This window comes from Peromyscus leucopus, chromosome 8b, assembly GCF_004664715.2.
Source record: "Peromyscus leucopus breed LL Stock chromosome 8b, UCI_PerLeu_2.1, whole genome shotgun sequence".
Taxonomy (NCBI): domain Eukaryota; kingdom Metazoa; phylum Chordata; class Mammalia; order Rodentia; family Cricetidae; genus Peromyscus; species Peromyscus leucopus.
Window position 1 is genome coordinate 39,733,151 of NC_051086.1, and position 10,000 is coordinate 39,743,150.

General features: G+C 47.6%; 1 protein-coding gene across 2 annotated transcripts in view; it reads left to right on the plus strand.

Moving 5' to 3' along the window:
* Gria1 (glutamate ionotropic receptor AMPA type subunit 1) overlaps positions 1-10,000 on the plus strand; it is a 337,895-nt gene that overhangs the window by 224,381 nt on the left and 103,514 nt on the right. For both annotated transcript variants that reach the window (XM_028880050.1, XM_028880049.1), the window contains exons 9-10: positions 5,900-6,010; positions 6,785-6,991. In XM_028880050.1, coding sequence (XP_028735883.1) covers positions 5,900-6,010; positions 6,785-6,991 — 318 coding nt within the window. The remainder of the gene's footprint in view (positions 1-5,899; positions 6,011-6,784; positions 6,992-10,000) is intronic.

Here is a 10,000-nt window from a genome sequence, read left to right on the forward strand (position 1 = left end):
GCTGCTGGTGGGAATCATCCTCTCCCCCAGGTAGTGGGAGCCATGAAGCCAGATTCTTGTCCACCATTAACAGTGCATTGAGGAAAGGGGGTAGTGTAAGGAGTAGATATGAGAATCAGACATCATCTACCTGTGTGTCATCCATCTGATAGTTACTAAACCTAGCTAGGTCTGGATATTTAAGTGAAAGGGATTTGGCTGGAAAACCTCTAGTTCATCTCGGTTCTGGCATTTGAGATGACCCTTGAAAAATTCCACATGGTAGTGTTTTTACCAGCCTCTCTCTCCAGTCACACCATCCATCTCCAGACCAGACTACGGTTCATTGTGGAAGTGGAGTTAGAGGCCTTCCTCATATGTAAACTACCTTTGGTGTGGCCTTGCCAATGATTACAGGACCTTTGCTGTGACTCTAAGCCTTCCCCTGACTCTGCCCAGAGAAGACTGTCTTCTCTAGACCTTGGCTTCATTAAGAACTTCCCAGAACAAGCAGCTCCCTGTATGGATGAGCAGTCCTTACCCCAAGCACACTGGAGGCCTAGTTAAGAAATGCAGATTCCTGTAGCAAAGAGACAGGTTCAGTGCTAGAGATGAGTGCAAAGCTTCCTCCCCCTGCCTGCTGGGCTCCCATGAGGAAGAACTGGGGCTTTATCGACGGGCAGACCAGCAGTTAAATATCTGCTTTACTCTGTACTGGTCATGTGACCTTGAACAAGTCACTCAGCCTTCCTGAACCTCAGTTACATCAATTCCTGTGAAGGGGAGAGCGTCTGCCTGTAATCCCAGGACTTGGAAGGCTGAGCCAAGAAGATCACTGTCAGTTCAAGGGTAGCCTGGGCTACGCAATGAGACCGGCCTAAAAAGAAGAGAGGGAGCCGGGTGGTGATGCACACCTTTAATCCCAGCACTCCAGAGGCAGAGGCAGGTGCATCTCTCTGTGAGTTTGAAACCAGCCTGGTCTACAGAGTGAGTTCTAGGACAGCCAAGGCTACACAGAGAAACTCTGTCTTGGAAAAACCAGAGAGAGAGAGAGAGAGAGAGAGAGAGAGAGAGAGAGAGAGAGAGAGAGAGAGAAAGGGAATGAGTGGGGAGCAGTGGAGGAAGGAAAGAAGTTGACCTCAAAGGATTGGATGACATTATGTCTACACCTCCACAGTACAAGTTTGAGGAAAGCAGCCTCTGTGTGCAGGGCCATCCCGCCCACCTCCATGGCTCATGTTTGAAATTCCCCTCTGCCTGCCACAGAGACCTCACACCGGCTCTGTATGCACTGCACAGGAGCACACACAACCACTCATGCAGCCTTCAAACCCTCAAGCAAATGGTTGCGCCTGGTGTTCTAATCACCGGGCTGTTTTCAAACTCACTTTCTAGTGACTAAATCCTTTCTTAGAATGTGGTCTTAAGCATTCTTTGTCTACAGGGATCTGCCTCTCAGAAAATCAATTCCTCTGAATCTCTGCCTTCAGGACTTTTACTCAATCAGACTCCAAGCAAATTAACACCTACAGTTTTTGAGAGTGACCTTGCGCTAGTTTCAGGGACATTGCGAGGCCTTACCTGCCCTGTGTAACAGCAGCTTTCTCTCCCTGGTTCAGGGCTTCTGGGAAACTCCAATCCCACCACCTGTATCCTGCTCACTCCCTAGGCATCCTCATGCAATTGGACACCCCACTGAGATGCTAGAGTGCTAAGCTTCCTTCCAGCAAGCTTAAAGTTTCAGAGAGCCCTGGCTCTGGTGGTGTTAAGTCCTGTGAAGTCCCATTTAGACGGATGACTTCCGGGTGGGCTTAGGGATCCTTCTCTGAATGAAACATCTTGTCACATTAGGATGGACTCACACATTTTCACACTGGCCACCCACAGGAGAGCTTCAGGCATTCCACTAATGATCCCACCGTCAGGGGACCAGCAGTGGAGATCGGACCGCCTTTGCCTATTGATTGTGTGGCTAGCTGTTTCCGTGCTTACTGATGGCATCTGACATCTTCCCCTGTCAACTTGATTTGAGTGCCCCCTTCCCTGGCCTGGGTTTGTACTCAGTTTTGGCCTTGCACATAACTAGGCAGGAAAGATCACAGTGACTGGAATTCCTACCGGTACCTCCATTGTCATCTTATTCCAGAAGAATTCATAACTTTCAATTCCACATGCCTCCTGGAAGTTTTGAGTCCTTGGCATGCAATTTTGCACATACAAACTAATTTTAGCCTAAGATATGACCTCAATACAGCCATTCCTCCATCTTCACTGGCCAAGCCAGGGCCCATGTCAGTTTCCCTGCCGTGGTCATCAGCTTCCTCACTGCCACAGACCCTACTAGGTGTTTACAGCCTGACCTCACTTACCTCACCACATTTCCACCCTAAGAGCTGAGGAGTGTGTACAAATATACAACGAATCATACTGCTTAGAACTTTTCACTGGCTTTTTACCTCCAGGAAAATGCAGTAGTCTCTTGACCTCAGCCTCCAGAGCCCCAGGCATCAACGCTTGCTCTTTTTCTCTGGCTCATTGCCTTGCCTTTGTGGAGGCATTGCTCTGTTCCTTGGGTATCCCTTTTGCTATCCTTCTATCAGACATCCCTACACCATGTTCTGAGATGAAGTTGGAATAAGCTTATTAATTTCAACCTTTTAGATGTGCTAGCTTGCCTAACACTGGGTGCTGTGGGAACTAAGCTCTGAAACCTAGCCCTTTAGTGCGGGGGAAGCGAATCTCTTGTTTAGTCAATGTCTGGTTCTTGTCATTGTTTGCTGACGTGTTCTGCTTCATTAGAAGCAAAGAAACATACATTACAGCTGGGATAAAAATAATTTGGTAGAAGTTTTGCAAGTTGAGATTAGTGGATTGAGATCAATGAGGTTTGGCCGTAGGGCTCAGGCTGAGAGTTGGGTGTGAGAAGGCATCACTGTCCACTAGGGTCTTTCTGGCTGTCAACATTCAGCAAACAGGTGGGGAAGAAAGAAAATGGGCAAGCTGCTGGAAACTTGGGAAAGAGCGGTCTGGAAGAGAAGCACATCACTCTCCTGGCAGGCATTCCATGCACCAGAACACAAGTGTTCCTCCCAATGGGATGCAAAACAGGCTGTGCTTCTGGTTGGATAGTCACTTCCTGATATCTCTACACTATGAAAAGCAAATGAGATTGCCTGGCGGTCAGCTAGGCATCTCTGCCACAATAAGCAACGTTATAATGACCCTCGTTTGGAGAAATTGGGAGCTGTGGCTTCAAAGGCAATCCTGGGGTACCCATGTTATAAATTCAACCTGATGGCTGTGAGGAAGATCAAGTGAATCCACAGTTCTGTGATCACCTGCTCTTTAAACTTCATCCACTTAAGAATATCCGCTCTATCGTCTGGACTCGTTTCTGACGTTCAAAGAATCTTTAGAGGCAGATGGAAAATAGGAGATCAAAAAAAAATTAAGTGGCCCCAGGAGAAGACTTCTCCCTGTCAGAATTTTTTTTTAAATCCTTTCCCAAACAGTGGGCCCCAATCTTTACCAAACTACTTACTCTGATTTGCTTTCAGATAGAATCAAAGCCCCTACACCTCCTCAGTAGAGAATCAAAGTCCCATATGGTAATCCAGCCCACAGCTCTCATCTCCAAAGCCTCCTCAGACACCCTTGCCATCTTTCTATGCATCCAGCTGTGGAGCCCAATATCCATATGAGTCTCCCGGCTCCTACAAGGTGTGAACGCGATCCTTTGCATCCAGATGTCTCTACCAACGCTGACAAGATCATGTCTTCTCTTCCCGAGAGACAGCTAGGGGGAAAAATTAAGCTTGTTTAGGACTGAGGAGATGGATCAATCAACAGAGTGCTTGCTATGAAAGCATGAATTTGATCCCTAGAACCCATGGAAAAATGAGCCACATTCAGCAGTATATACCTATAATCCATGCAATGGGGGAAGCCTTGTACCACCATGGCAATCCAGCAGCCCTGGGGAATTTATCGCTCCACATCACAGTGTCCTCACACTTAATATAGGAGTGAAAACTGGCAAATGTCATGGGATTTTAATGGGGATTAAAGGAATTAAAACATAAAAAGCATTTAGAAGAACAAGAAGCATTCACCACCAGCGAACTGATTCCTGCCCTCGGTGATAATAGCTGCTGCGGGCAATAAACGAATGGGCAGCATCCCAGGACAACAGCAGGCACTGCCCGGCTGCATCACCTCAGGAAGTGAACAGACGAGGTGGTAGAAAACTCACTGAGCCAAAGCAAGAGCGTGTGTATAGCTGCTATTGTGAATGGCTGTAGATCACAAAGAACCCACTGGTGTCCAGGGAAATAATCAAGGTGAAGGGCCACACAAACCAACCTTGTGGGCGGTGCCTCAGTTTCTGCACTGAGCTATGGATACTGAGAGGGCTGCTCACTTTCCACCTCCTGCCTGTGAACTGCCCGCTCTCCATCGTTTTCCCTTTCTCTCTGCAGCCAGAAGAATGACAGACATCACTGCCTGGAGAAAGGGGGGGATGGAGATGAGAAGGGAAGAGGAGAGAGGGAGGAAAGAGAAAGGGAAAAGAGAGAGACGGGGAGAGGGTAGAGGGGAGAGGAAGAGAGAGGGGAAAGGGAGAAAGAAATGGGCAAGGAGGAAGAGGAGAGGGAAGATGAAGGAGGAGAGGAAGAAAGAGAGAGGGAGGGAGAAGAGGAAGAGGGGAGAGGGGGAAGAGGAATCGAAAGGGAAGAAGAAAAGAAAAGCAGGAGAGAGAGGTATAGACAGTCTAGATGTGTGTTTGTGTGTGTATGCACTTGTCTGTGTGTATGCTGTACACACGTGAGTGCTGTGTGCTGTGCACACATGTGTGTATATCTATGTGTGTCTGTTCTGTGCACATATGTGTGTGCATATGTTAGCTAGATTGTTCTGTTGTCTCAAACCTTCCATGATTCCCTGCTGCCTTCAGAACAGTCTCCACTGCTTGGCCTGGCCTTCAAAACCCCTGCTACTTATACCCACTCGCCCACTGCTCTCCCAGGTGAATAGTAGTTGCTGCCCACTGAACTTGCCTATGTTGGCAGACTTCTGCCTGCACAACAGGGCTATCCTCCTCCTTGACCTGGGAGGCTCGGGCTAAGCCCATCCATCATCTCCCACAGCCCTTCCGTCACACAACATCCCACTCCAGCCTTGTCCTTCTCTGAAGTCCTCTGTCACTCACTCTCAGCATTTCTGGACTGTGTGTCTGTGTGACCCATGTCTTCTCAGGTGATGTTCTCAGGAAAAATGCTCCCTCTTAGACATCTCAGAATCTCTCTCCACCTTGTTACATACCACTAAGTGTTTCAACTCAGAGCCTTGCATGTAATTGGGATTGAACAACTTTTCTGAAAGACCTTGGGCAAAGTATTAATACCCTGCCAATATTTAGAAATTAATTTTCTTTACCCTTGAGCATGACTCAGTATTATAACAATCAGGAAAACCAGCAGTAAATGGAGGATAGTGAACTTTCCCAGGAAGTTAAATCTGGATGGGAAAATGCAGGGACTCTAAAAACAAGGGTGGCGTTTAATCAAACTACTTTTTAGCGTATGTGTGCGGGGGGGGGGGGGGGGGTTAATATTCAGGAGAGGTATGGATTGGCTGTGCAAACAACTGCAGGGAATTAAATCCCACAGCCCTCACTTTCACTGTCCTATACAGTTCAGACAAATAAAGAGTTAAACTTTTCTTCTCCCAGAGGGACAAGCTCTGGGCTTAGTCACCACTGTGAGGAGGTCCACTGGGGACGGAGAGGAGATCTGGGGTGCACCTTACCTCGTGATGTTTCTGCCTACAGCACCCCAGACTCTGGTACACCGATCACTGTGCCACCACACCCAGCTCCGAGATTCCTCCTGAGATCATGTTTTTGCCTTGTTCTCATTAACAGATTGGTTACTGGAATGAAGATGACAAGTTTGTCCCGGCAGCCACCGATGCTCAGGCTGGAGGGGACAACTCAAGCGTCCAGAACAGAACCTACATCGTCACTACAATCCTCGTGAGTACGCTCCTTGATCAGGTTTACCTGAAGTTCAAGCTAGACCCACCCGAGCACACCCCACTTCAGAGTGAAAGCTGCCAAGACTATGCCATAGATGGAGATGGTGAAGCTAGTCACAGCCATGCATGCATGCTTGCCAGGCCAGCACTCGGGGAGCTAAGGAGGAAGGTAGAGTTCCAGGCCAGCCTCTGCTATATACTAAAACTGTTTCATAAAATAATAATAATAATAATAATAATAATAATAATAATAATAATAATAAAGAAGCCACAGAGACTGGGAAAAGACATGCCTTGTAGATAAGCAGTTCTGAGTTTTCACTCAGCATCCCTGAGATCTACTCTTACTCTGCATCCTCTGATAAGCTACATCCAATAATCTATTCAGAGGTATCTTTAAAAAATACATTGCAAACGACCTGGGTTCAACATCCTCTTCTGACCTCCTTGGGTATCAGGCACACATGTAGTACAGACATACATGCAAGCAAAACACCCATACACATAAAAAAATTAATTATAAAAAGAATATAATTTGGAAAGTCATGTTACATTTCTGTGATAAAATATTCTTATTTTTAACAGCATTTATTTTCTTTTCCCAAGAAACTTATAATGGAGTAGGGGACAGAAATTCAGGAAACTTATTAAGGGGTTAGAGAGATTTCCCAGTGTTTACCGACATTGGAAGCATCCTCCTCTGCCAGATCAAAGTCCTCCCCGCTCACAGATGCACCCACAGGCCACACCCTCTGTCCTATTTCTCCACCAGGAAGATCCTTACGTGATGCTTAAAAAGAATGCCAACCAGTTTGAGGGCAATGACCGCTATGAGGGCTACTGCGTGGAGCTGGCTGCGGAGATCGCCAAGCATGTGGGCTATTCCTACCGACTCGAGATCGTCAGCGATGGCAAATATGGAGCCCGGGATCCCGACACGAAGGCGTGGAATGGCATGGTGGGAGAGCTGGTCTATGGAGTAAGTGCCTGGGGAGAGAGGGAGGGATCATCATGAAGGACAGGGGAAGGAAGCAGACAGGAAAGAACTGGCTGGATGGATGGCTCTGTGCATAAATTGACTCCCACACTAACTAGTGCTGCTACTGAACAGAAAGTCATCTACTGTCTTAAGACACAGGGATCCAAATTCTTGCTCCTAATTCACTCAACCTGGCTCAGTGTCTGTCATTCCAGTTGACCATGGTCTAGCACAGGTGACAGCATAGATAGATAGCTCCAGGATCAGCTCTCTCGGGGCAGATAACACAGCGTCATCTGTGGCTCCCACTGGGACTAGATGCACCTGCACCCAAGTTCACAGTGGGGTCAACTCTTTGCTGTAATCACTCTTCTATGGCTTCTGATCATCCAGCTGCCCCCTCGTGCTTCGTTCCCTCGAGCCTCCCCTGACGTCCTCCATCTCTAACTCTTCTTCCAGAACACTTCTCCAAGTCCTCTTTTGTCCCCCTCACAGCAGGTGAGACTTCCCCTCAAACTGTCCTGGCTTCCTGTTCTAGAACCTCGTCTCTGCTCCACTGTGGCTCGCTCAGCCTCACATTCTGCTCATTTGTGTGGTAGGGGCAGACCCAAGCCATCTGTGTGGTACACCACACTTAAAGCAATTCCCTGGACAACTACTGCAAAAGCATCAATACATTGAAGCAGTCTTGAGCAGGCACTAGATGCCAGTGGTGTTTTCAGTGTCTAGGGAGTCATGGGAAGCCAAGATTCCCAGACCTTGCACATACCCTAGAGTTTAAGAGACAATAGTAAAAAGTTGTTTAAAAGCATAAGATCCAGGAGTCTAAACCACATGGCTCACAGAAGAGCTTGTGGAGATTTCTAGCCCTTCCTAGTGTGTGGAATTTGGAAAACAGTCATCTTACAATAAAGACAGAGAGATGGGCAGCCTGGGAGTTTCTAAGTATAAACAACAGGATGGTAGTAAAGTCAATAAGGTGAGACCAAGCAAACACTGGTTTGACTGCTTTGGGTGGAGTTGCAGAGAAACGTTGGAGTCACAAATGACAAGGCAAGAGTGTGGGTTGATTCAGTCGGGACCAGGAGATGTTGGGGGCTCTCAAGTAGAGCAAGAAAGAGCAACAGGGCAGAGGCCACGGCTCAGTTGTCAGAGTCCCTATCTAGTGCTCATGAGGCCCAGAATTCAGTGCACAACAGTACATATCCTGGGCATGATGATACACATCTGTAACACCAACATTCCAGAGGTGGGTGCATGAAGGTCTGAAGTCCAGCCTCTTCTTTGATGAGTTTGAGGCTAGCCTGAGATAGAGACCTTGTCTTATAGAAAACAACAAAATAACAAAAAGCAATTCCTGAAATGTGCAAGAAAGGGGCCGTGGAGGTTTCCCTAGTAGGTCCTGAAAATACCAGCTGCATCTCTGAGCTGAAATTCATGCTGAGCCTCAGGTTGGTACTCAGGTGACAGTCAGGAGGAATTGATCATTTCAGAGGATTGTTGAGTCTCACAGCCTCACATCAGGGCAGGAGGAGTCATGAGGGCCGTGAAGTACATACCTGACCAAAGGAGAAAAAGATGACAGGAAGAAGGTATTCTGAAGAAAAGTGGCTTTCAAGGTGACTTGTGAGGGTAGAGACCGGGTTGAGAAATGCTGTCCGCACCTCCCTTTCTTCTTCCCTTGATGCCTCTCACTTTGGAAACTCCATCAATGAAACAGAGACCTGGATGGGTCCTGCTGCATTGGAGGCTGGTTTCCATGGGAACTTCCTCTGAGCTCTTAAGGTCATTGCCATGGCAATTGCTGTGAACTTCTCACCTTCTCCAACATTCGTCTTCGCCTTCACCTCCTGGAATGCAGTTCTCTTTGTCATAAAGCCCGTGGCCTGGGCAGAGAAATATGTAACCATCCCAAGAGCACAACCCCAGTGCCAGCAGCTAGTGTAGTATCAGGCTCATCCACACTCCAGAGACCTGGAGCCATCTCTATATGCTTCATGTTAAGCCTGAGGCCTTATGTCCTATCCATTAGACCTGTCCCTCTTATCAGTGAAAACTGATTCCCAGGGAAGCCATGTTGAGCATAAAACTATTTTCCTTTATCTTGATTCACCTGTCCCACTCTATTCCCCAGAAAAGTGAGAGACACTGAGGAAATATCTAGCAACCACAAACCACCAGTGAGGTTAAAAAGAGAAAAACAAAACACTGACTTACAGGCCACCAAGCCTCCTGCTCTATGAAGGTAGTGGCTGCTGGGAGTCTAAGAGTGTCTCTTCTCTCCCTGGTTCTTGCCCACAGTGGTAACTACTTCATACCCTCATGGACGCCTTGTGTCATGCTAAACACTGCACTCATCTTGTTTCACGTATTCACCTCAGCCCTGGAAGGTAGATAAGATTATTTCTGCACTTTGTAAAGGAGGATACAGAGGCTCTGAGGGTTTAGCTGCTTGGACAAAGGACACATGGTCAATAACAGTGCTCATAATTCCAAGTTCTGTTTTTGTCCATCACTAGGACACCCACTTCTGTAGACATCATCCCATTCAAACTCTAGACTGTGAAGCTAAGAGGAACTGAGAGATGAGCCAGAGGCATTTCAATGACAGAAATGGGGACAGGGTGGGGAGACATGCTGCAAAAGAGTCTGTGGCTCCTGGATATGCCTTTGGGCCTTCATTCATGGGCATCTTCTTGTCTGTCCCTAGCTGGAACAGAAAGAGTAATACTTGCAGGCAGACTCCTGGGTTGAGTTCTAACTCTGCCCATTCTCTGAGCTGCATGGCTCCTGAGAGCCACTTAACCTCCCTGGAGTCAGCTCCCTATAAAGGATGGGGAGTATTTGCTGCAGACCGGTGGTGGGAGTGTTTGCCCCACAGAGCCCAGCTCCCAAATTGTCTCACCCAGACAGTTTTCTGTGACCCTTGCCCCTTTTTGCTCTACCCAAGCTGTCTGGTATGTCCCAGCACTGCCCAAGGACAGATGAGCATGCCTGGCACTCTTCCCT